This window comes from Accipiter gentilis, chromosome 11 (genome assembly GCF_929443795.1).
Source record: "Accipiter gentilis chromosome 11, bAccGen1.1, whole genome shotgun sequence".
Taxonomy (NCBI): domain Eukaryota; kingdom Metazoa; phylum Chordata; class Aves; order Accipitriformes; family Accipitridae; genus Astur; species Astur gentilis.
The window spans coordinates 11,448,515-11,476,480 of NC_064890.1; the positions used below are offsets into that span (position 1 = coordinate 11,448,515).

General features: G+C 36.1%; 1 protein-coding gene across 13 annotated transcripts in view; it reads left to right on the forward strand.

Annotated features, from left to right (window-relative positions):
* Positions 1 to 27,966, forward strand: part of CACNA2D1 (calcium voltage-gated channel auxiliary subunit alpha2delta 1) — a 427,231-nt gene that overhangs the window by 353,982 nt on the left and 45,283 nt on the right. For 7 of the 13 annotated variants that reach the window (XM_049813813.1, XM_049813814.1, XM_049813826.1 and 4 more), the window contains exons 13-20: positions 9,758 to 9,836; positions 11,847 to 11,896; positions 13,508 to 13,597; positions 16,553 to 16,621; positions 18,214 to 18,288; positions 19,641 to 19,715; positions 23,428 to 23,484; positions 27,480 to 27,551. In XM_049813813.1, the coding sequence (XP_049669770.1) occupies positions 9,758 to 9,836; positions 11,847 to 11,896; positions 13,508 to 13,597; positions 16,553 to 16,621; positions 18,214 to 18,288; positions 19,641 to 19,715; positions 23,428 to 23,484; positions 27,480 to 27,551 (567 nt within the window). Of the gene's footprint in view, positions 1 to 9,757; positions 9,837 to 11,846; positions 11,897 to 13,507; positions 13,598 to 16,552; positions 16,622 to 18,213; positions 18,289 to 19,640; positions 19,716 to 20,164; positions 20,341 to 23,427; positions 23,485 to 27,479; positions 27,552 to 27,966 lie in introns of those variants that run through there. The other 6 variants (XM_049813820.1, XM_049813827.1, XM_049813821.1 and 3 more) reach the window with 3 other exon arrangements.

Consider the following 27,966-nt stretch of genomic DNA (forward strand, 5'->3'; position numbering starts at 1 on the left):
TCAGTGCCTGCTTGTGTCAGTAATGGAACGTCTTACCTGCAAGCAGAGGCAAGGTCAGGTTGCCCTGAGCACAGTCCTATATGGCAGTGCTGAGTTTCCATTGTTATCCAGTAATTAATTTCACCCTCCCTGCCCCCCCAAAAAAGGAAAGAGAACAAAACTTGAAGCATTTTCATCCCTAAATCTCCCTCTTCTAAGGTGATCTGAAGAGACTGTTCTGTTCCCAGGTCAATCTCCAAGAAACAGCATGTGAACATGGACAAAAGTCCCTTTACCTGTTTAGTTGGCATACACTTTTTCAAGCTCACTAACTCATTTTCATTTAGAATTTTCATGTTCCTGTGAAGATCAGGCCATTGTAAAATTAGACTTGAACTTTGTATAACTGATAATTCCAGAGAGGAAGAATTCCTGTAAATGGGTTCTGCTGGAAATGAGAATTTCCGATGACCTTTCCCTTTCCCCTGTCCTTTTCCCCCTTCTAACACAACTGTTTGGCATTTGCAACCATTTAGTTTCAATCACTGTTTTCCATGCTGTACAAGAACTGGAGTAATGGGAGTAAAAAATTGACGGAGTAACTATACAAAGGGGATAGTTAATATACTATTTTCAAACAATGACTATTTGCATGAAAAAAAAGTCAGAGTACATGGTTAAAATTAGTGTTTGAAATATTGGATGGAATATTAAATATTCTTTTAAATCCTTACCTGATATTTGTAATATTTCTTCCCTAGGGTTTATGAGACCAACAAAAAAAAAAAAAAAGAAAAAAAAAAAAAAGAAGGCTTAGTGTCACAATAAGAACAGTAAATAGCTCTCTAATTAATCTGGTCCTTTCCAGCTGTTCAGCTGTCTCCAAATGTTGTTTTGAACTAGCAAAGAAATGCCTAAAATGCTTTTAATCCAGAGCACAGAGGGAATTGTTTTGTCAACTCCTTTGGTTCCTGATATGGGCCACCAAATTTAGAAGGAGCTCCAGAAAAAAATCAGTTTTTCTTCAGGTAATGCTAAATGCTGAGCGTCAGGGGAAGTAGCTTAGGGAAAGGAGGAATTTAATTGTTTTTCATGTCAATGAAAATTATTAACATAACCAAGGAAGGATCAACTGAGTAAATATAACCAGGGTAGTCAAAGTAAAACATTCAACACCTGAATTGTCAAAAAGATAACTGTAACTTCTTCATCTGAAGACTGGGAGACAGGATGAGTGGCTAGAAAACCACCTGATCCAAACTGAGTGCTTTATGCTTGTTTCCAGGGGGGTGCGGGGTGGTCTGGTGAGGGCAGTGCTTCTGGTGCAGATGACAGGAGAAGCAACCAGCCTGTAGGCACCCTTTGAGCCAGACCTACAGCCACAAATCCGCATCATAGAAGACTACTTTGAGTACTATTTTAGGATTTTCTAGATAAAATCCATCTCTGCCTTTCAGCAGGATGAGCTAAGCATACAGCAACCGCATCACACTGTGTTAGAGACATCATATTAATCTAAATGTCTTAAGGCACCATTTATATTAGTAAATTACATGGGGCCAAGACATGGGCTTGGACACTGTCCTGCAATCAGTTACTGGTTTTAACTGTTAGTTAAACCTGGGAGGTTTTCAGCCTCTGCCAACTGGCGCACTCCCAGACAACGTGCTGGGACCACTCCTGGGGCAGGAAGGGGAGAGAGGGAAGGAGCAATGCTTAACTTCTATGCGTGTGGGGGGGCTCTGCTGCCACAGTTGCTCTTAAGGCTGGAGAGTGCACCAAGGCCAAATTTTTGGTAGGGTTGACACAGCCAAACTCAGTCTCAAACTTAAATTCAAGCACTTCATGTTGAAGTCTTTTTGAAAGGACAGCTTTTCTCTTTCTTACCGCTGTTCTTGAGACTAATGTTGCAAAAAGCTAATAAAACAGAGTTGATTTATACCTACACCTAGAAGATGCTGAGATTAAAAACTTCACCTTATTTGTGGAGGCAGTGTAGTACAGAGGACATAGCCTCCTTGTCATCATGTAATAGTCCTGCAGTAAGTTATTGTGAGCATACAGAATTGAATAATTCTGCTTGTATTCCTGTGGAACTTCTGGCTCATCAAAGATTAAGTCTAAACTAGGTAAAGACTTAAAGGATCACATAATCAGTGGTCCATCTATCTAATTATAATCAATTTAGCAGAGGTAGATTAGTAGGTATCAGCAGTATTTATACCTTCACACATTTAGCCGTATGGCAGAAGAGGAAGGGGCACCACATGCTAGCCCTTCAGTGAGTAAGGAATGAGTTGCTTTAATTCCACAAGGTGGCACTAAGAAGATGTAGAACAGTGTAGCTAAATTAGGGGGGTTTTAGTTCTGTGAGAGTGTTAATTCTGAAATTTTTCATTATGTTAACCATAACGGGGTTTTCAACCTCTGCACTAGAAAATATCCCCATTTTCATGCAGATATGTTTTCTTTGTGAGGAAAAAAAAGCAAGCTGGACGAAACCACTTTTTTTCATTTTGGAAACACTTTACAATTCTCAAAACATATTTCAGGGATTCATGGCATTCACTTTAAAGACTTCTTCAGTGAACATGCACCTTTCATTTTATGCGTATGTTATGAAGACTCCAGGTATAATCCTCAGTTCTTAGTTCCTTTTGTAGAGTAATTGCATATAACTACACCACGCATCACTGTTCTTGGACCTATTTTCCCAATATATTAAGACTGTTAAATGGTTTTGGTCCCATGTTATCAGTATAGAGTCATATCCAAAGCAAGTGAGATTTTCCAATAATCTCCTAATATGTAACAAACTTAATTTTTCTTTTTATTTTAAGATAGAAGAAGGCTTAGCATTAGGTTGTAATGTGAGCTAATTTTTAGAGTGTCATTATTTCTTTTCTTTGTTAGACTATAATTACACAGACTATAATTAGACTATGAATTAATTAGTTAGCATTACAGCTTGAAGTTTGAGTTGTATTTATGTACTACTTGAATTGTAGTGCATGAAAGATATTAATGATAGAGAAGGCTGCAAATATATGTGGAAAGTCTGGGAGAAATTCACAGTGGATAAATGTCTAGAAAAGTAGTTCCAAGGACCTACTCTTTAAGCACATGCCGCAATTAAAGCATTTTTCCATTGATGTCAAGGGGATTACTTGCATAGTTAAATGCTTTGCTGAATCAGAGCATAGAGGCTCAATTGTGGAAACACTCAAGTAGGTGTTTTATCAAATGCATTCATATTTTTTTCATGTCTATAAATTCAAAGATGTCCACCCTGCAATTATCTTTGCATCTAAATATTTGAGAGCTAAATTCTTATTGCTTCCCATGTGGGTTTTCTCCCGTTTCCCCATGTCTACACATATTTTCGGAGAATACCCACAGCAAGAGGCAGATCCTAAGGTGGTCATAAATACCAAAAATACAACTTGATACGTTTCTGTTGGTGTATCATCCTATTCTTGGTCTTTCCTGATTTGACATAAAATTGTGAATTCTGCATTTTGAGTTCTAGACTTCACAACATTAACACCTGACTAGGTTTCGTAACCTGCTGCTTAGGTCATCTCTGTGTTTTTCCCAATTGCTATTAAGGGCAAAATGTGTAGGCAGTCTGAGAGACACATACAAAAGCCGAAATCTCCAACTTCTGAACTTTCTTGGTATTCAGAGCAGTGGAAGTTATGAATTTGCTCAAACTGAGAAATATGAACTCAGCCCTCTTTTGTATGAGCATTGAACTCTCATTTAAAATATTAGAGGCACCACTGTCATGGTCATTTTGAAAAGGGTGAGCCTTGCTCCGTCTGTCACGAGAAAACCGGCTTTACTCATATGAGGGAACCAGACAGCTCTATCCGTACTAACGAACAATCCAAGGCCAGGGTGCAGGCTGGAGAAATGTCCACAATTATCCATACTGTTTAATCGTTAACAGACCCAACAGTATGGTTCTTGGCCTGTGGCAATCAACTCTTTCGAACAATGTCTGTGTTCAGTTCAGGGGGTAGCATGAGCCACGGCCCGTTCCCAAAAGATTTTATAAGGAGATCACCCAGTGCGGGGGGTGAGAGGGGTGCATGACGACAGGGAGGGAGGATGGCAACATAATTTAGCTGTAGAGATGTGAGCCATGCTGTGCCACTTGCCCTCGTGGTCTGAGAAAGAAAAAGGGTTATGTCCCATTTTATTTACTGCATGAAGATAGCCTAAGGGATCCTAAAACTTCCCTCTAGCACATCATTGTGAGTCTTACCCTTGCTGTTAAACACAGAACTTTTATTTCTCTTCTCCCTGTGCTTCCTAGGAGAAAAAAAGCTGCTTTACCTTTATAGATATAACCCAAATAGTTCAGAACTGCATCCCTGGCACTCCTGAATCTAGCAGTTCATCATGATAGCTTATAGACCAGAATTTATGTGAAACTTTGTATTTGGTGCTTCCTATTGGCTAATCCTAATTTGTGTATAGGGTTTTCAGATCATCCTCTGAAGTTCTGTTCTCAGTTCACATTGGTCATAAATGTCTTCTGGTCTCAGTTAGTTCATAGCAGAATCCAAAATCATCTTCAGATTTCTGCCCACAGATGTAAAGGCAGTAAGGACAAAAATGCATCACAGTTTTAATTGTGGCAGCTTGAAAACCACATGACATTTCCCTGACCTATGGCAGAAAAGTACCAAAATGATAAGTGGTTTAAAGGCTATACTTACAAGGGATTTAGAAGATGGAGTGCATGATGGAATAGAGAAAAGCAGTTTCACGATTTTATTTAGAAAAATGTTATATTGTCCTCTTCTTTCAGAAGTATACCTATTAAATACAAACCACAAACAATTTTTCGTCATATCTGAAAATCTATAAGCACGTTAGTGGGAAAAATAATCTCCTGGATCATGCTGGAATTACTGAATTCGTTATTCCCCTTTATCACAGCTTCTCTTGGTCTGTAGTAAAAGAGATTATCTGTGAATCTTTACCTGCAGTTGTAAAGGCCAGATTAAAATATTCTGAAAACATACTGTCATCCTGAATACTGAAGTTGCATGATTTGATGAGATCACTTTTTGACTCAGTTTGTTTATCTAGTGGTAGAGAAAGGTGCACTCTTGCTATTTTTACATGATAGACATAAAATGATGGGATTCATCTTGCCTACATTTAGTTGAGTAAATTAATGGTGTAGCTCTCTTGATATCTGATAAAGAGACATATCTATCTACAAAGGTCAGTTAATCTCCTCCTGAACAGAGAAATGAAGAGATGCACATAAATGCTTATTGAGAGCTCTCATTGCAGCAGCACAAAATTCAAGACAAATAATTTATCTGTCACAAAATATGCATGTTCATCCACTCTGAACTGCTTGCAGAGTGTTTGCAGTTTCTCAGACTCTCATAGGCCTACATATATTGCCTACACATACATGCAGTGGTCTAAATAGCAAGTGGTTTTTTGTGCTTAGTGAATTAACTTCACTCAAGCTGTTAATTTTCTGTAATACTCATAACATGATACATCCAAAGGAAGAGTCTAATTTAATCTTTCTTTTATTCCAATAGCAAAGTGAAGAAATAAGGTAGGTAAAAAGCAACTGAGATCTATAGGGAAAGCAGCCTTTTCATGGGTAGCTCTTAATTTATGTCTTCATCACAACTCTCTTGAGTGCCACGGTCCCCTAATATTTGTAGCAGTCAGAATCCTTCTATTCGTGTTGGGGTTTATGAGCTTTTTCTGATAGAGGGAAATACAAAATAGAAAGCAAATTAATTATATAATTAGGCAATTGTATTTTCTTCAGTACAGTAGTTCTTCCTCTATTTTCTGCAGTTTTCTTTTCTGTCTACCACTTCCTCTGATTAGGAGTTGGATATTTGCTTGCTTTCCTTTGATGTCCTTCATAGGATCCTAGGATAAGTCAGGTTGCAAGGGACCTGCAGAGGTTTCTAGTCCAATGTCAGCAATAAGATCAAGTCAGGTTGCTCAGGGCTTTATCTAGTCTGATCTTTACAACCTCAAAGGAGTCAGACTTTACAACCTCTCTGGGCAGCCTGTGCCACTCACGGTCTGACTGTCCTTACATTTATTCTACGCTTGTTTTCTTTGTTAATAAGTGTATTGCTCTACTATACACTGTAAATGAATAATACCAAGAATAAAAGATTTTGTGTTTTCTCCCCAAGATTAGTTTCAGAGTGAGAAAAATACAGAGAATTAGCTACCCTTTACCAGCACATGATACATTGCTGACAGAACTAACACAGCTCTGGACTTGAACCCTTGGTGGTAGAAATTAGGATTTTTATATTTCAGAACAGTTTCTAGACTGTATCTGACTGGGCTGGCAGAGCAGGTTGGTGCCTGTCTCTCGTTCTTCATTCTAAGGGTACGAGTTTTCTAGAAGTACTTTACTTTGAATAGTCCTGTTGAAAATCAGAAAGTGTGACAGCTCCTATTTGGTTTTTTTCTGATTGTTCCATTGGTTTTTATTGATTTGAAAGTTATGTTTCTTTATAAAGGGAATAAATGGATCTCCCCTGTATGGAAGCAAGGTGGCACTTCCCCTGGGAAATGGTTTGGGGGACAGAAGTGTCCATCTGCTGGTGTGGGCTGTGGAGAGCAAGAGTCATAACAAAAGGACCTGGGAACCTGTAGGTGATGCAGAACCTAAGAGGCTGCAGAGAAGCATGGAGAAAAAATAACCAGGCCTTGGTGGTGATTGAAAACAACTTCTTGGGATCAAAGAGTACTTGGCAGTTTGCTTCAACTCAGAAATCCACTTAGTTGGTTGAAACCAAACTTAAAAGGAAGGACAGGCAAAGGGAGAGGTGCTCATATCCACTGTGTCTGATCTAGTTGCTCCAAGTGTTCTCAGTCATAAATTCCCTCTTAAAAGTAATTAAATATGTCTTTTTTCAGTTTGAAAGCCTTTCTTCTTCTTTGGAGATATGTCTATAAGGAAAAGGTATAGACAGACGCATCTCAGTCCTTTGGCTGACTCTGGGTTCTGTCACAGAAAATGTTAGCACAGAACATGTTTTTTTACTAAAATTGGCTTGTTTAATTTGACTTGCTGACTCATTTTTCCAGCTGGTCTGTCACTCTACTCAATTCCAGATGAGGCAATAGGAAAAAGAAAACTCTTTTGAATGTTCCACCCTCTTGCCAAACCAAGTAACAATTAAAAACTCTAATTTTCATTGCAGTTCTTTATCTCTGTTAATTATCCAAGGAACAGTAAATCAGATATATTGTCCTCTGCTTGTTGTCAATAATTTAAATACTAAATTCTTTATAGATTAGTTGCAGATTTAACATGCTGCTCTTTTCCCTAAATTACATACCATTTCGCAACTTGAATCCAATGCAGTGTTTCATTTTTATATTTGAGATCAAATGCTAGACAGTCCAGTCTAATTGACTCATGTGTTTTATACACACACAAGTAAACCCACATGACTTTGTCTTAACTTAATTACTTAGTTTTAATCCAAAAGAGACATCAGGTCACTCAACTATCTAATTAGTGGCCTTCAGTGGGGTTTTTCTTATTGCACTGTAATTTTTGAGAAGAATGTATTCTGAATCAAGTGTTTAGTGGACACTAAACTGGGAGCAGTGGTGAGTCCAAAAAAAAAAAAAAAAGTGGTAGGCGGGGACCTTGTGAGCTGAGAGGTACCAATAGAAAATAACATTGTGATATTCAGCTTGGACAAAAGACATGGTAATTAAATAGAAACAGAAAGATCCATTAGAAGAGTTACAGCTGACATTTTGTAAAAGAGGTCAAGAGCAAACAGGGGATGGCAAATGTAACTTGAATTTACAATGGGATACAGCATTAAAAAAATAAATGAGATGTAGATATATCAGGTGAAGACATGTTGACTATCAATACTGATATTTTCAAGGTAATAGAAGTTATTTTTCATCTGTCTCTATCCATGTAAACTATGAGAACAAAATTTTACCCTCACACATGTACAGTCATTCCCATACCTATCTGAGTAACTAGAAGTGTAATTGGCTTGACTCATTACTGAGAAATGACCCTGTATGGGATAGTATTATTAGTTTTATTGAAAAACTTCAAATTTTGTCTGTATTAAAAAATAAAAAGTCAAACCAAGCACCTGTGTCAGCATTCAGTGCAGCAGAGTAGTTGCTTTAATTCTGATTTTAACTGCAGAAACAAAGGGCTTATATGGATAAAGCAAATCAAAACATATTGTTAATTAAATATGACATCTAGCACAAAGGTTTGTTCACCCTGCTTGCATATAGGGGTCAACACTAATAAAGTTTCACCATCCCCTAGCTGCTGATTGATGATTTGGAGCTATTCCTACAGCTCTTGATTAATACATAAGCTGTGATTATGTCACATGATATGTGTTGCTTATTTGACAAATGAAGGTTTAGGTAGTAATCACACATGCTAAATAATGTGATGAAAATTTGGAAAAATAATCATTTAAAGACTTAATGATCAGTAATTTACAAGGAGTCTCTGCAATTTTATATTATCAATATTGTTTAAAGAAAACATTACCTTATTACTCAGTTATAGCCTGTATGCAAATTAATTGTATTATGTTTGAATTTTAAATATATTCATTAAGTTCCATAGAAAGGAATTAATATTCTTATTTCATGTTGTGATATGTGATTTGTAAAGTAAAGTGGTAAAGTTAAAGGTCCATAAAGAAAGAGATGTCTGAAAGGAAAGGCAGTCTGGTCCTTGGACATTCCTTCAGAGGGACATGATAACAGTGAACAGCTATTAAAACTGCTGGGAAAATATTTTTCCCACCTTTTACAGAAATGCTCAGCTTTGGAGCAAAATATTCAGCCGGAAGCTGAAACATAATAATTGTAATTTTTCCATGTGTCTTGTAGGGTTTTTGATTTGTATACAGCAATACCAGATTTTGGTTTTAATTTTTCTCATTCAAATCAGACAATTTGCATGGAAAATAATTTCAGCTGAAAAGCGTGTTTTCAGTCCAAATCTTGGATAGAATTTGGTGAATTCTTCTGAAGCCATAACTCCCTTAGTTGCTGAGATAGACTGAGTTGCATTCGCTAGACAGAATGGAATTATGCTTGTAAAACACATAGCTTTAATGAATATCAAGAGCTTAAAGTGAAGTATCAGAAGCTTATCCCTTCTATGGAGCTCTGTTGAACTAATTTAGTGGTGTGACATGAAAAAGACTGAAAGTCTGAGCAAAACAAGAATTTCTTTTCTGTAGTATCTGAAAATTTTATTTTCCCCTCCCCCCCCAATTATTTTCTATCCTAAAACATACTGTTTTGCATTGCTTTGAATTCTACTGCCATGCATATGTTCATTTTAATTCATTGGTGAGCATCTAATATTGATAGGAGATTTTGTCAACTAATTTAACAAAACCTGAAGAGTTATAATTACCACGGGGGGGGGGTGGGGGTGGGGGTGGGGGAAGTGAGGAAGTGGGGGGGAGAAATTTAAATGGTTCATGGGTGGTAACCAGTGTACCAGTTTTAATGTATGAAAGGTGTACGAAAGAACATTCTTCCTGAGTTCTACTTTATGGACCAAATACTAGGAATACATAAAATATAATAAACAGTGTATCTATTATGGTGATAAAAAATGGAAAAGTCACATTTTTGTTTTCTGTTCAAATGTATGAAAAATCCAATAATCATTAACTTGAGAGTCACAGCTAATTAATGACATATAGTTAAGTTATATGCATTGTTTTTTTAACTTGCATAGGTACGTGTGTTCACATTTTCTGTTGGTCAACATAATTATGACAAAGGACCCATTCAGTGGATGGCCTGTGAAAATAAAGGTACTGTGTTTTTCTTTGAGACTATTCTTTGCCAGAGCTTTGGATAGGTGATGTCTTTATTATTGTCTAAAAATTACAGATTTTTTTCAGCCTGATTTTTAGCTTTATTGTATTTTTTAGTAAAAGTTCCAAAAAGTTATTTGATTAAAAAATGTGTATATAAATATATATAAGTAAAGAATAAGCTTCCATCTTCATTTCTGATTACTTTATTTAACACTTTATAATATAAGAAAAATATCATGGTATTTTTTATAATAATAAGATATTATGGTTCAATTTTGAGAATTCTCATTGTAATAGCCATCTATGAAAAGATGGAACTGATGACAGATAAGAAATTTAGCAAAGCTGTTTTATATTAAGGGGTCTGGACAAAGGGATTTTTTGTTTGGTTAGTTGGCTGGTTCGATTTCTTTCTGTTTTTCTCCAGAACTTACAAGGGACCAGATGAATTGCATTATTTTTCCCTTTTTTGATGAAAGTATCGACATTATTCTTGCTGCGATTTCTTAGCTTCTAAGAGCATCTTACATTTTTTATTTTTATCCTGATTTCTTTATGTAGAAAAAAAAAAATAGTTAAAATTTGAAAGTAAGGAAGTAAAATGCTTTCTCCTAAAATTTCTGCATGAAAAATGTGGTCAGAAACTTTTAAAACGAGTATAAGAAAGAGGTGTCTCAAATATCTTACAGTATAGTTATGGAACAAGAGATAAGAGATAAATACAGGTCAATAGAAAATAGATAAATTTATTTTACAAATCAGTGAGAAGCAAGAGGTGAGAGGTGGGACAGATTACAAAGGGACTTGAAAATTAAGCCTGCTAGGGAAGGAGGATAAGATACGATTCTCAGGCATAAGAATAACATAAAGCAAAGATAAGAGAAAGATACAGATACAGAAAAGAATTATATAGAAGAAACCATAGCCTGTATGAATAGCATACATATCATAACCTCATGAATCCCTCAGTATGCTGGCAAGTTATGCAGAAGACACTACAACTTCATGAAGACCAGATTGTATTGTTAGATAATTACAGAAAATCAATGTTTGGTTTTCTGAACAGGGATTTTTTAACTAACGTCTTTGTATCTCAAAATACTGTGTGCATGTGAACCCCATGTTTCGAAACAAATGAGGACCAGCTGGCTTAAAGCATAACTACCTATGTCATTTGATTATCAAGGCAAAATTATCATTATCTTCTGTCCAAAACGGATGTGATTATTTTTTTTGCATATCCAAAGAAGCAATTTTTAATTTATTTTTTCCCTAATTAAAAGTTTTAATTTATTATCCAGTCATGCATTGGTTATGGCAAAGTAAATGACTAACGTCAGTACTTTTACCTCTCCAGTCCTCAACCCCTTCCTTCCAATCCGACTGACAACTTACGTGGTTGTAACTTGGATCTCAGTGCCTGTCTTTTCAGTCTTATTAGTCTTGCCTATGGGCAAGATTTTTAATTCAAACAAATAGGTGATAAAATCAGTGATGAATAAAGACATTTCTGATGTCTGGTTAGAAGAAATACCAGTTTGTTTTCTTCATCCTTTCCACAGAGTGCCTTATATATTGTTCTGCTATGAACTTCACTGTTGTGGCAGGCTGTAGCTATACTTGCATTCCTGTATGCATTCAGCATATAATTACATTGCTGTCACAGTGTATTAAAATAACCATTAAATATACTTGCACATCAGAGTAACTGGGAATTCAGGAGTACAAATTCAGTACATGATCTCAGCTTTAAAAACAGACAAAAGAAACACATTATATGCTCTTACTGTTCAAGAGTAAGTAACTAGCTTGGCCTGTGTGGCACGGTGACCAATCATAGGTGGCCACGCGTTGTGATGGCATCTACCAAAAAAGTATTCCACTCATACATGGTAATTTCTATAAAAATTAAATTGGAAATTGCAAGCTAAGTGAAATTCCTCAAGATGAAGAGTCAAGCAATATATTACAGTAAGGTGGTATTAATTCTGTTCCAAATTTTAGGTTATTACTATGAAATTCCGTCCATTGGAGCCATAAGAATTAACACCCAGGTAAGTGTGTTGGCCAAATGCAGATACAGTTGTAACACAGAGAACTGGAGTAATTTCTGTTCTTAGATATGTTGCATTTCATGTCTGTTTGAATCAATGAAATTTTAAGTTATGCTACATTAAAAACAGAGGAGAAATTAAAGCTTTCTTTTACATATGAGGGATTATTCTGTTAAAGTATTCTAATTTCTTTATTCATTTTTAATAGTTTCAGTGAGCCAGTTCACAGTGTGAGCCCCGTTTCCCTGGCCAGCTGGCCCACAGCAGCTCGCGTGCATCCCAGGCACGCTAGCATCCCCTAACGCAGGTCGCCCATGTGTACACAACATAGCATTTGAAGTGATCTGCATTCTGCAGACCTCTGCACAAGGACTAGGTTTTGGGCTCAGTTTTCCTCCTGGCCTTACAAGGTCCCTCTTTGATCCTGAGATATGGAAATGATTTTTTTATAAAGTTCTACAAACCCAGTAATTTTTTATAAAATGCCTGGGCATTCGTAGTCTGCCTCCTGCCGTTCTTACAGCATGATCCTAAGGGTTTGTATTACTGTGGGTCTGTGTGAAGGTGTAGCCCTGCTAGAGAATCTGAACTCAGCTGGGCAGAAACAGTGACCTGGTACCATCCTGCTTATAGGAGAGGTTCCTGGATTCATCCAGCCAGTCTGGGAGAGACACGGCTTTTTCCCTTCAAAAATGACGCCAGACAATTTTAGCGGACATGAGTGTAGATAATTAAGGGCACAGGACCCTGGAATTATATGATGTGATCCAAACTGACAGTGTAGATGAACAGATATTATTTTCAGTTGTCTGAAAGCCCATGTATTCACATGTCCAGAAAAGCAGAGAAATATCATAGCAGTTCTTTGTCCTTCCAAGGCCAGGCATGACATTTTTTGGCAGAAAATAAGTCCTTTTTTTGGCTTGAATAACAGTCCTTTGATTCTGTTAAACTCTTCCAGATAGTGTCTGGCAAGAAATATCCCTAATATGATCAGACAAATAGAAAAGGTTGAAGACTGAAGCAAGTTTGATGGCATCCACTCCCAAACGCGACCATAAGTCTGACATCTCATAAGATCACCAGCTTTAGCTGTACTCCCGAACTGAAGGCAGGAAGGGACTATGAGATTTTACAACTCTGAATTTTTTGTTTCAATAGAAGTTACGCAAGTTGTTGCTGTAGGAGCTTAACATACCCAGCTGTTCCACCACTCACCCTCCATCGCCCACTCTCTCTTCTGGGTTGAAGGTTCTGTGATCTGCTTGTAATTTCATTATGTCATTAGCAATTAATTTTGGAACAAAAATAGTTGTAATTTTCACTTTGGGGAACGAGAGCAGTGGTTATGGATGTGTAAGGTCCATGTGACTGAGACTGAAATACAGCAATTGCCTTGGCAGTAGATACTGCAAACTGAAGTCTGAGTTGTTGGGTAGTAGAATTTTAAAGAAGTAACTAAGTACTACTCTTATATCAGTGGTGAATTCTGACTACTTCTTTTCCCTGATATTTTAATTGGTTTTATTTCATTATTGTTTATTTTTTATGCTTTTTGTGGACTTTGATCTGATAACTGCCTTCTGATTAGTTTGTTACACTTTTTGGCAGGAATACCTGGATGTTTTGGGAAGACCAATGGTTTTAGCTGGAGAAAAAGCCAAACAAGTCCAATGGACAAATGTCTATCTGGATGCTCTGGTATGATCTGTATTTATCACTAATAAAGTAAGAATTGTAGCAAATCAGTAACTATGGGTCCATTTTCCACAGTCCTGAGGACACAATTTCCTACAGTTCCAAACATAATATTCTTGCATTTCCAGCATCTATACACTTCAATAGAGCAGTTTCCTGAACAGCAGTTTCCAACATGCTGGTCATTACTTGCACCTAGTATCCTCCTAAGTGTCCTGAACTTTATCAGAGAAAAGCAATTTATCCTACACACAGATCTTAAAGTGTAGGTCATTGTTGTCCTCAAATTAACAAAAGAAGAAAGAAGGAAATAGTTTTCCAGTATTGTACCTGTGCTGCAGTAGAGGTCATCTGTTATGTTACTGGTGAGGAGTTATTACTTTTTTATTTTTTCTTTTTTTTTTTTCCCCAAAAGTATTGCAGGCAAAATGACACCAGTCAATGTTACTGGGTATCTGTACAGATTTTGAACTTGGATCTTTAAACTATCATGGTGGTTGTAATTGCTTGCTTGCTAAGGTAATGATTTCTTTAGTTGGACAGTGTATATAATGGGGAAATAAACAAAAAGATATATGAAATGCTTTCCTTACTGCTGAATTTATCACTTTGGTCTTGTAAAACAAACATATTCAGGAAACTACGAAATGCAAAGTATTATTAGCAGGAATCCAATCTGTTGCTCTAGATAACCTTCTTCTGAGTAACTCTAACTAGGCAAAAATTACTCTAAAATGGCCATGTGGAATCATGTATTTATCCAAGTTCACATGGTCATCTAATGTCATGTCAAAATCCACTTCTTCCCGTCAGTCAGCATTACTGTAAAATTTTTATCAACACATCATAGAACTGAGCGTGACACAGAGGAACTAGTTTTCCTTTGGAATTTCAATGGCCAGAAGTTCATTAACCATGTTTTCTTGGTTACTATTGAGGTACTTACTGGAAACATAAAGGATGTTATGACGAAAGTTCATATGTTCTGTACATATCCTGTTGTAAAGCCAAAGCTAAATTTGTAACTGGGGATAGAAAGAGATTCGTTTAATGAAGTAAAACAAGTGATACCTGCAGAATTCTGTTGTGTTACTTTATATTTTCAGTGGCTTCGTTCAGTCTTTCCTTCAAGCTTTTCTCCATTCATGTGTTAATATGTGTTTGTGTATATATAATTCTGTATATGTTTGTGTGTGCATACATATACTTATTTATGAAAAGGAGGACAACCCAAGCAAATCTGTTGAGGTAAAGGCTGAAATTTGTGGACTTTCTCATCACAGATGAGAGCATAAAGGCACAGGTGTATCTAATCCACTCTGGAGTCTTTTCCTGATTCTTGGTTTTACCAACTTGTCACGCTGGTTCTTGATCTTAAATTGCCTAAAGCAATTCCCTCCTGTAGGGCTTACCCTTCTCCTGCTTGTGCCTCACTGGACTTTTTCCTATCCTTTTTCTTGTACTGTCCAGCAGCCTTTCGGGGGCTAAGGCTAAAACAATGCAAAGTGTATTACATGAGGCCACATTTGAACTGAGCTTAAGTTCAGGTTATGAAATCCTAAAGAGGTACTTTCATTTGAGGCTGTCTTTCAAGACTGTCTTCAATAATTTGATGTATTTGTGGCAATTCACACCTGTCTTCTTGCCCTGTTCCTTTGGGTTCTGTTACAGTGTTGCTCTGGCCTCACTTTCTGCAAGATAATCCCAGAATTTTCAGATAATTTTAGGGTTATGAGTTAGTCATCATATATCCACAATTACTGTCCTTTCTAATTGTATATTTTAGTGGGGGGAGAGAGTGCTATTCCCCATACATACCCCTCCTGTTTCGTTATGTATATTTTCAATACCCCTTCTAAAAAATATCCTCCTCTCTCTTTTCTTCTGATTCATCTCCGTTTCTTGCTTCTCTTATTCTCCTAAAGCATCCACTTCTCCTTCTCCTCACCTTGCTTGTAACGTTACTAACTGTGATCCCATCACCTTTCATGTGATACACAAACTTAAGTTCATGAAGGATGGTGTAAAATTCAAAAAGGTGCTACTAGACTGAGCAAATGGAGAACAGATTTCATCAGAGTGGATTAATAAAGTATTTCAGCTTATTTTTTTATAATGAAAAAAAGTGAGAGAAGTGATATGGTTCCCCAATAAAATACATGGAAGGAGTACGCATCAGTGAGGGGAAAAACATTTTGGAAATAAAACCCAAACATTAGCATAAAAAAGGTAGAAGTCTCCCTGTGCACAATCTACAATGGAATACAAAACTTTTCTGGCTATCTAAAAATATGGTATTCTGGATCCTACTGTAAGTATGAGTTGTGATTGTTAATAAAGGAAAGACAAATTTCTTACATCTTCCCAAATATGTGCAAATTCCTTGCCTCAGTACCAGAAGAGACTATGTGATTTTACAGAACTGATGATGGACACTATTGCAAGCCATTGAAAAGTAGTGATGATACGAAAAGCAGTAGTAGTATTACCTGTTGGATTTTTCTGTTGATTTTGCTCGTATGTGGTTGTTGCTACCTATTTACTATCTTTAAGTTTGACTTAGTTTTCTCCTTTTTTTTTCTTTTTTTTGTTTTGGGTTTTTTTCCCCCCTACTATCTGAAGTTTTTAGTATAGTGAGTACTGTAGCTGTAAACATGTTTTCATAACATTTAGGGGTTTTTAGACTATTATATGCTAAGTTGTTGCACACCATCTATTTTTAAAAAGTAATTTATTATTCTCACTAACACAAGGACACACAAAAAAAGTAATTTTAACTTTCTATGCATAGAATCAATGAAGTAGTATTATTTTTTTCTTTTTTTGCAAACTTAAAGGCAGTACTTTAATCTAGTGGTTGGCTACAGTAATCCCTGGTTTATTCTAATATATTACAGTTCAGTATTGTTATTTAACTAAAAAGTGTTTTTCTCCCCTCTGTATGTGGTTATTTCCTAGGAGCTGGGCCTTGTGATTACAGGAACTCTACCTGTCTTCAATCTAACAAAGGAACAAAATGGGAAAATAGTAAGCTGTTACTTAAAGAAAAAAAAAAAAAATCAGTTATTTGAATTACATTTAACGCTAAATTCCTTGAAAAATGTGTATTTCCATAAAGCTTTCTACAGTTTAGTTGTCTTATATATCAGAAATAAAGAGGTCATCACTAGTTACCTGATAACCTCCTGGGAACAAGGAAATGCAGATCACCCTTTTTGTAGTTCTGAGTTTCAGGGTATGACATTCCTTGATCTATCTCTGTGACCTGGTGGCAGTGGGAATGCATTAAGTGCTCAATAGATGGGAAATAGATGATGATATTATTTAGGCCTTGCCAAGAAAGGAATGCCCAGATAAATTTATAAAAAATCTGTGAAGCTATGACATTTCAGGGTAAAGGGCAATGATGTAGAGAATTTAAATTAATTTGTTGTAGTGATAATAGAAAATAGCACTGTGTACTTAGATTAAAATCAAAGTATTAAATAAATACAATTGCCCATCCCTATTACTGTCTGATATGGAATCAATTTATGTCCTCTTCACAAAATCAGAATGCTGCTTTTTTAAAATCAAACCTAGAATATGCTTACAGTATGTGGTAAAATACTGTATATTTGGTGTGATATTCATGTTCAATCATGTCAAAATATACTGAATTTTAAACAAGATATTCTTTGATTCAATTTCTCAGATATTACATAGACTCAGAATTAATAAATACAAATTTGATCACTACAATTTCTTTTATTTACTTTCAGAAGAGTTGTCTTAGTTTCCCTTTAAAAACAAACCAAACCAAACAAAGGTTTCATAATCTTATCTACAAGATAATGGAATTCACTGAGTCTGGCTGCAAAGTGAGAGACTGCTGATTATTAAAGGGTGTCTTTCTGAGAACTAAAACAGCCATGGTCTAGTACAGAGGAACAAGAGGAGAACTTGAATCTGCTCAACATGAATTTTAGGTTACAGACTGCAAGATGCATCTTCCAATACATATTCCAAATTTATTTAATATGGAGAAAGGATTCAGGTGATCCTATGTAAATAACTGCCCTCCTTTTCTGTAGTAGGAAAATAAATTACAAGTGAAGTAAATGTAGTGCCTGAGTCCTTGATTTCAAATGGTGATGATTGTTATAGTCACTGGGTTTTTTGGTTTTGTTGGGGGTTTTATTCATTCATCATTATACCATAGCCAAAAGAGGTTGATTATTTTGGGGTCTCACTCATCAGTTGCCCCACCTAAGCATGCAGTAGTAGCTCCATATTGGTTCTAGTAATTTAGTATCTACATCATTGGCAATATTAAAGCATTGCTTTTGCTTTCACCTATTTTGTTCTTACATTTATTGTTTATTCATCCAGGAAAGCATCCATATTCATCTTCATAAACAATTTTCATATTCTATACTAAATTCTGAATATATTGAATATTATTTTGAATCACTTGGATATTATTTAAAATATTTAGAACAGACAGATAAGTAAATAGGCAACTTTTCAAGTAATATCTGTCAAACGAGACAAAGGCAAAATCAAAATTCACTGACTGTTGCAGTTATTCTGCATTGTAAATATGTCAAACATATTCTAACATTTTGGAATCTTACCAGAATCAGCTGATTCTTGGAGTAATGGGGGTTGATGTCTCTTTGGAGGACATAAAAAAACTGACACCCCGATTTACGGTAAGTTGCTTGTGTTGGTGGTTTCTCTTTAGGTATGATTTATGTATGATTTCTGTGCATACTCTTTCATAAGTCATACAGCAATGAATCGATACGAGTCAAAATACCAGCAGGCTTTTTTTCATATATTCTTTTCCATTGTTGTAGATTTTCTGATGGTTTTGTCTCCAGCCATATATGTGTTTCTGTGTGAATAGTCCATCAGGATGCATCTGTAAAAGCCAACTTCTACACTGGGGGATATATTCCAAGTAATTATTTTCCTGTAGCTTAGAGCACTGCTCTTTAATTGAGTGTTTGGTTCTTATCACAGTGTAGAGTACACAATCATTTCAGCTAATAGCAATACTTAGCTTTTATACAGGATGGTTCTTTATAGAAAAGTTCTCTAATATACATGTCTGTCTGTCCCCTAGTCAGTATGATTGACTTAGATATTAAGACGTCTAGCTGGGGAATTTCTAAGAAAGTTACTAGTACTGTGGAAAACAACAGATGAGAAAGCAGAGGAACATCACAAATTTGACTGAAGGCAAATGCAAAGTCCTGCATCTAGAATGGAATAATCCCATGCCACAGTACAGCCTGGGGCAGGAAGGAGCCTGGGGTCATGGTGAAGGACAAGCTGAACATAAGTTAGTGGTGTGCCCTTGCAGTAAAAGTGTCCAGCTGTGCAGTGAACACCTGCATCAGGAGTACTGTGTCCAGGTTTGATCTCCTCAGTGTAAGAGATGCACTGAGGTGCTGGGCAGAGTCCAGTGCAGAGCCACTAAATTGGCCAAGGGACTGGAGTACATGGTATAGGAGGAGAAGCTGAGAGAGATGGGTTTGTTCAGACTGAAGGAGCAACCTAATGGGGTTACCTAAGGGGACTCATGGAGAAGATGGACCTTGACATTTCTTGAAGGTTTATAGCAAAAGGCAAGAGGCAATCGAGGTAGTTGTGGCAATGGAAATTCCAGCTGGAAATAAGGAAAAAAAATCATTGTGAGGGTGGTTAAACACTGGAGCAGGTTGCCCAGAGAGGTTGTGGAACCTCCATTGGAGGTATTCAAAGACCCTTTGAAACTTAGTCCAACTTTGAAGTTGGATCTTCTTTTGAAGTTAGCTGAGCTTTCAGTGAAGGATTGTACCAGGTGACCTCCAGAGGTCCCATCAGCCTAAATTATTCTCCAAGTTTATGATTCTAAGAGAGTAAATATTCAGAAATTATCTTCTCTATGTTAATCTCTCACATATTTCGTGATGCCTGAGGCAATGTATTTTCCTCAATGTGACTCTTGCTTGAAAATCATTAATTAATCTTTATTACTTAAAACCTTATAATGCTAAACTTCATTTCTTTCTTTCAGCTTTGTCCAAATGGATACTATTTTGCAATTGATCCTAATGGGTATGTGCTACTTCATCCAAATCTCCAGCCAAAGGTATGAAAAACCTAATTTATTTCTCTGTAATAAGGGGACATTGTCAGAAATAACAGAAACTAAAATCTGCTGAAAGTGCCAGGGGGCAATAGTAAAGAATTCTTATTTGTGGTGGTGTCAGGAAAATCTGTGGTGCATGTATGGCTTCCTCCAAATCCACTTTAGTCAGCATAAAGGCCAGCATTGGCTTCTATTGAATTTGGTTATCAATATAATACAAAAGATGTATATTTTACATGCACTTTAATGTATGTGAAATAATTGTTTTAATATCCATATTAATATAAAAACAACTAGTGGTACCTGGAGTATCATTGTGAAGAACGTAGTGTGTTATAAGACGCTCTCAAAGCAAACTGAGGAGTTTACTAGTGCACATGCAGGGGCAAACACAGTGTATTTTACTTATATTTTCTTATTTGTTTATTTGCTTATTTTCTGTTTACCAGAGCTGAAACCTGAGCTGCAGAGTTGGGATGGATCTAGCTGAGCACTCCTTCCCAGAATGCTAGATCTTTTAGTAGTTCAGCTTGAGAAAGGTCTTTCATCTTTAAAGATGAAATCTTCATCTAAATATGATTGGGATGCCACTTTCCTCAAATTCCAGGAAAATTTAAACCCAAGATTTCAGTCTGGCTTGTTATCCATTAACTGTAGTCCTGACCCTGTGGGGACTGCTACATTGCATGTATCTTCTTAAATAACTTGCCTCCCTGGCTTTGATGAGATATTTCAACATGAATGGATGATTTTTTTTCTGAAACCAGAACTTTAACCTTTGTTTTAGCAAAGGATTTCTCATATCAAACAGTCTTCTGTTTAGTGGAATATTTGAAAATGCTTGTATTCTAGTTCCATTAGAAACATACTTTCAGCAAATTTTGTCTCTTGAGTTCATAGTGCACAAATGCAGCCTTATATAAAAAAAACATAGTTACATTTTAGTCAACTAAAAATAAAATTTTAAAAAAATTACTCCAGATTGAGAGAAATATATGGATTATTTACAGATAAAAAGTTAGAAATAATAATGAATCAGTAAGTATTGAAAATGAAGAAATATACACATGTAGGTTAGTTGTCAAAATTTCTCATTAAGATGGTTTGAGCAATATATGGCCAAGATAAATGCAAGCTGTCAATACACAGACAAATAAGGCTAGTAAGTCTTTTAAACTTTAGTGACACCCTACTCCTAAGTTATTTTTTAGCACTTAGTACACTTTAGAGAAACTTCTTAAGTAATGGAAGCCTGTATTTGCTGCCTTTAGGCATGGAAACACTGGGGGTTTGTAAATTGAATGCATATCCATCACTTTATTCCTCCAAACCATTTTCCTGTGGCAGAATAGCAGCAAGTCCTTGACCTCTTGACTGTGCGGCTGTCCTCTCTTGTTTCTTCACCAGAAAGTCCTATCATAGCTACAAGAGGGATGGCAGACCCCCTTTTCACTACTTCACCATCTTTAACTATCAAAGGCAGAAAAAGAAATGCAGACTTCATCTACATATTTTAGTGATTCATTTAATTCTTAAACTGGGGGAAGTCAGCATTGTGAATATTTGAATGAATTTCCTGGTGAAGTAATGAATATGTTTGAAATCTTTTAACAAGTGTGTAACAAAAGAAAAAAAGAAAAAAAATGCTTCTGAAGAAGAGAAAGAATAACTTGATCTTAACTATTGATGAAATAGTCCTTTTGATTTATTTTGAAAGGAGCGTTTTAAAAATAAAAGGAAAAAAAAAGGGAAAAGAAGGTTTTTATATAACCTGCATAATTTAGAAGGATTCCAGTTTCTGATATATGCATTAGGTTTTCATGCATTAAAAAATGAAAGTTTGGATTTGATGATTTTGCTTGGTGAATTATTCTGAGACAAACATATGCATCATTACTGACTGAATCTTTTCTTCATTAGAGATTATTAGAAATTCAGATGATAGCGAGTGGTCTATATACCTTCTCCTTATATGCTAATGAAACGATCTTTTTGTTGACAGAAGAAATATAGTATTCTCGTTTTAGGGACAATCTTGCGAGGAACTGAGGGATATGGGTTCTGTTCATCTCATATGAGCTATTATGCTGCAGTGTAAACTCGTAACACTGGAGAATAAAGAACCTTTGTTAGAGAGTGAGAAACAGTTCCTCCCAACTAAACCTAGGCAGACTGAGATGGATTATTAGGATACTAATTGTGATGGTTCCTCTGTGTAGTCTTCTACTTAAAAGGATCTGAAAGTCCAGAGGTGATTTCACATACTGCTCAAATGTTTGATTTAGAGTATGTTTTGAAAAGGATATTTTATATGTTTTGTGTTGTAGAATAATGTCTAAATGCAATATTAAGCATATGCTTTATTATTATTGTTATTGTTGTTATTAACAGTTACAGACTAGACATTTTCACTCCCAGTTTGTTTGGGGTGGTGCATGCTATTCAGACTGATACAAGAACTACGTTTTAAAACTAAGGTACACTACAAAGACAGATGTATTTAGAACTCATGGACTTTCCTTAACATGTCATATTAATTTTAGTTGAACCTCCTGGTAGCCGTTAATTTATTAACAAACAATATCTTAACCCTCTTTGCCAGCAATTTTTCAATAGATGTAAACTAAAACATAACTACGTCTTTACCTTTGAAGAGGTGAGGGTGTATTAAACTTCCAATGGTCCCTTCTTTTGAATGTCTTCTGCTTTCCTTCTGAAAATCTGTTACCTCAAATCACAACTGGTTCAACACAATTAATATCCTGAGAAATTGTCTTGCAGTATCATCTCACAAAAAGAAACCCTTAGAAATTTGGAACTTGTAAAGTCATTTGCAGAACTGAGAAAAGTTAACAAAAGGCAGGTTCAAAAGTGTATTAAAATCATTAAGAACTTTCCCATCATGTTCTTATTTGCACATGAAAACTGTGTCAAAGCATAACACGGGAAACTTTTTTTTAACTGTCAGTTTAATATAAACTGCTTAAAATACCATTTTTCAAGTTTGTGTAGTTTTTTATATTACATTTTTAAGAAAGTGCTTAATTTTATGTTTTACTGGCAATTTTCTTTGTGTGTCTGTGCTTATGTATGTGTATTGTTCCCATTGTCCTGGGAGATAACAGGTGGATAGTCCACCAAATAAACATAGTCACTGAAATAAGTGCATTAAGCATGTGTTAACAGGATTAGTCTAAATTAGATAAGTTCTGAAAACAGTAAATAATTCAATTTCTGAATCTTTTCTAAAGATTAGCATCCTTTTCTTCATTTTCATTGTGGTTCTGATCAAAATCCATTTAATGGCAGTTCTAAAACTCCAGATGCCTTTAGTAAGGTCCAGTATTTTGTCTTATGGTTTACGGTTTTGAAAGAAATATAACAGGAGGTGGGTTTAAGAGCAGATACAACAGTAAACAAAAAGTGAAACTCTTCTCATTCTGTATTTTAATTCTGGCAGAGTATGTGGGAGTATGCTCTCTGTTAACTTAATTCACATCGTTTAATATATGTCTGGTTTCTGTTGCCCTAGACAAAACCTGTGTGTAATTCTGACAGAAAGCTCAGAACTCTTGATTGGATTGAGGGCTAGTCTTTGCTCCCAGTAAACGTGCACTGGAGAATATAGATGTTGAGGGAAGACTTCCATTTTATAAGTAGGCTGTTTACTAATAGTGTAAAAATGTAAATTACTGCTTTTTTGTTACTTCAGCAAATTGGTGTGGGCATACCAAAAGTTAAATTGAGAAAAAGGAGACCCAATGTACAGGTAACTTTGGATGGAGGTGATTAGTGCATTAGAATGCTTAGACCTGGAAATACAATTAGAAAGCTTCTGCCCTGCTTACTAGGAAAAATCTAACTAGAGAACTGTTTACTTTGACAAACAGCTTCCAAAGCATGAAGCTTGCATCCTTCCTTGTTTAAATAATAGAAAACATGTTATTGGCTGTAGTGAAGGGCATTCCATTAAATTATGGTGCTTTACTAATAGGTGCTAATTAAAGCCGTGCTGTAAAAATTATTCTTCAGATTTTGAAATGAATTTGAAGACTGGAAAAAAAAAAGAGACTACTTGTGCTGGCTTTGCTTGCATAAATCTAAAGTCAAGAAAAGATGATTCTTATGACTTTGTTGCCGAGTTTTATTGTACGGTGTATGCTGTATAGCCTTACAGAATTCGAATGAGCTGTTCAGTATTTTTCTGGGGAAGTCAGAGTAGGGCGTATGTTTTATCTGCTATTTGCATCAGGTTTCTCGGTTTAGCAGACCCAGCTCCAGAGAATTAACTGCCATTAACCTGAACAAGGAAAAGGAAATTAGTAACATTTCTGTAATGCAATCCCTGAGCAGAAAACACATAATGAAAACTTAAAAATCATTAAAGGAATAGCAAAATAACAAAATTAGGTACAGTATACCGTGTTAATTTCTGACACATATGGGAATAAATAATGCAAAACTGGTGGCTTGCATAACACCACCAGTAAAACATGGTGTAAAATCCTGATCTAACTCAAGTCAGTGATTTCACCGAGTGTCAGGTGGCTGCATTTATACCACATGTAGGAGACCACCTCTGGGCTAGATTTTTTGTTTGTGCACTGGAGAAAGCAGCACTGGAACATAAAAAAAAATAAAAAAATCTCCATTTTCTGAGCACCCCTGGCTCCTCAGCGTGCTGTGGTATGATTTGGCTGGTGCTGGGTTTGCCTGGCTGTGCTGGCTGCCCAGGGACGTGCAGCTCTGGAAGAGCTCTGGGCTCCCATCCACTCCAGGTGCTCTTGAGTCTCTGGAGCCCAGGATTTTGCTGCCTTCTTACCATCATTTATTTGAAAAGCCTAACAGCCTGTGTCTTCATTAGTACTGCAGGTATGAGTAGAAACTAGGCTCCTGCAACTCAGCAAAGAAGGCCTTCTGTAGATTTTGTGAGAATACTGACCTCCCAAAACACACGACAATTACATTTTAATGAACATTTTTTATGTTGCTGCACCAGTTCTTTCTTTCTTCGTTTCCTTCTTGATTTGTCATTGAAATAATAGATCTTTGCCTTTATTTTTCATGCTGAAAATGGATTGCACTCCCTTTATTTGCATGCTTCATTGCTAGTGATTTACTTCTGTTTTGTTTTATTAAGTTGTGCTGGTGAATGTGGTGGTGGTGCGCTTATTCTAGTCATGTCACGTGCATGACTGGATAAAGAGAAGAGCAAACTGAACAGTAAGTTTGTTTCTTCATGGCTTGGAATAAACCCCACTAAATGGCAACCTTGGAAGAAAAAATGGAGCCCAAATACTGGTAAAAACACATTCTTGGGGGAAAAAGACATAGCGGGGAAATAGTCTTCCATTTAAAGTATGGGGCTAGGAATTTTCTATTCTAATTTCTAACTGATTTCTTTGTGCCTCAGGCACATCACATAATGGATCTATACATGCTTAGTTCTTCGTCTATTAAAAGTCATTAGTTAGTACTTTATAAAGAATGTGTGGTGATATAACATAAGTCTTAAAAAGAACAAGAACAAACAGTTAATGTATACTTGAATTTTGACGGACTGTTAAAGTTGACTATTTTGTCTTTGGGACTCCTTAACTGTGGCTAGCCCAGGTTATCATTTGAAATGAATATTGACCTTGATTTGATGTGATGGCTTTTTTTCTTTTTTTTACCATTTATTTTCTTCTCTGTTCCTTTGTGTGTTGGAATGGAATGTGAACTTCACAAATGCCTCCTCTGCCATGCCAATGCCTTCATGCATGCTGTTTGGGTTTGACCATGCTATTCATTATCCATTGCATGTAAGAAAATGTATTTTTTTGTTTATTTTTACATTTTAGCCTTTTGCTATTTATTTCAAGGGTGTGGATTTGTTGGGGGGAAAGCAACTGCATAACAATAATTAAATTGTTTTGAATTAGTAGAGAGCATATGTTAATGCTATTATATTAAAGTTGCTTGTTTTATCTATCCTATATAAATAGGAACATAAAAATTTCTTTGACATTATCACATTTAAAAGAAATACCAGGAATCTTCTTCTGCAATCTTTCCAGTGCATATTCTCTTTCTGAGAATAAATTTAGTGGCTTTTGTCTTAGCAGACAGTAAGTCTTACTTGCTAAGAACAAGAATGGTTCCATATACCCAGAAACTTGTATAAGAATATGAGAGAATAATCTTTTGCCTTCTAACTCTGTTACAGTCGTGAAAATAAGGGCTACTGTTAAGCTCTTAATGCTCCAGACTATTACATGAAGGCACCTTTTACCAGCTGTTCAGAATGTTTCTGTCTTTCAGTATGAACTGGACATATATGTATGAATTGTGATGAAACATGCTTGCATTCTTTGATAGAATAGTCACATGTACATTTGCCATGTCACTTTGCCAGGGAATGTTAGGATAGAAGGAGTATAATCATCATTTTGAAAGAAGGGACTTTATTCTACCCTGTAAATAAGTTAGTATAGCTGAATCACTGAAATCCCCTAAAAATGTCATTAGCAGAAATTATGCTAGTCCTGAAATAGCAGTATCAGCTAATGACAATTTTTGTGTTGCTAATTGTATGAGAAACAGTGCTCAGTTACTGAGACAACGAGGCCTTGAGATCTTTTCATGTATGAACTGTCCTATTACACAAAGCAAATTATTATCAATTTAAAAAATTAATAAAACTGGCCTTTTTAAATCTTCTATTCTAACCTATTAGATTTAAATGGTTAAATAGTATCCCTGTACTCTTTTTTTCTAAAGATCCTTCTTTAGGTGGGTGCATTAAGTAACTACTGAGTGATGAGGATTAAGGACTTTTACACCACACATAAAGTCAATGGGGCTTAGCCAAAATTACTCAAAAAAAAAAAAAAGAGTCAGAGTCCTAACAACTCATACAGAAGATGGCTCTGTCCAAGTAAATGCAGACTGCAACTGAGAAAGGAGCAGAGGCCAGAGGGCGGTCTGAGCTATTTAGCAGAGCTACAGTGGTCTTCCCACACTCCTATGGGACAGACCACCAAACTTGTCTGTTCTCCATAGTCGAGGGTCAACATCATATACATTCCTTAGGTCTTGAAGCTGCTGGTTCACGGTATTTCTGTGCTACAGGTTTCCATCTCTTAAATTTAGATAACAGTACTGATGTCAAGAGAAATGCATTCAAAACTGCAAGGTGTTCAGGGAAGTCCTGCAATGCTGACAAAAAAAGTGATTTTTATTTTTTATAACAAACAAATCATTTGCTATAATTGCTGCTTCTTTGAATCTTGAACCGCAGTGCATTCCCACCTCATAACGGCAAGTCTGTAGTCTGCTTTTGGTAAAACTGTAGAAGAGTACCATTGCCTCATCTTACTGGTCAGCTGGAAAACTCTCCCAGATTTCTCTCTCCCTTCCTGGAGGCAGGATACTTAATGAGAGATTCATATCTGATGCTTCCTCTGATGCGACTTCTCCCACCCTTGCAGTCTGTGATGTACCAGCAGTAGGGGAAGCAGCTTCCCGCCATACATGACAGACTGTGATGGACACTGCCATTAGTGTTAGTTTGTTTTTCAATTAGTCAATTAACCTCTCTATCCAATGAAATAAAATAAATGAGAAAGGGCCACTAGTAATTCATCATGCTGCAAAAGATTAAAACAGATAGGTAAGTAAGCCCAGTTAAGTAGCTTACTTTGAAATGAAGGGATTAAAATAATTTGTAACATTACGGTACTCTGTCTTTATTATTTGATCATTCAATATCTTCTGCTTCAGAATCCTAAATCCCAGGAGCCTGTTACGCTGGATTTTCTAGATGCTGAATTGGAAAACGATATTAAAGTTGAGGTGAGATTACCTGGTTTCTTCATACCTGTTAGCTGCTTTTATGTCACTGTAGCATAACTGAAGAGCAGTAAATGTTCTAGATTTTGAATGGGAATCTATTTCACTATAAATTTCAATTTTAAATTTGTCAGGATGATGACTTTATAGAGAGATGAAGTTAAAATGAAACAAATTGAGATCCGGTATTATTCGTAGGCAAGGGCAATGCATTATATTCCTCTCATTTTGAAAGACACAATGATTGCTATTTAAATAATTCTTCTTCATTAAGTGGCAATTCCTGGGGAGAGGCCTTGTAAAATTTTTCAGAACAGAACATTTTTTAATAGGATATTAAAGTTCTACCTAAATATTTTAGAAGTATTTCCCTATGTCTTACTAACACAAGCTTATTGCTGTGGTGAGAGAGAGAACT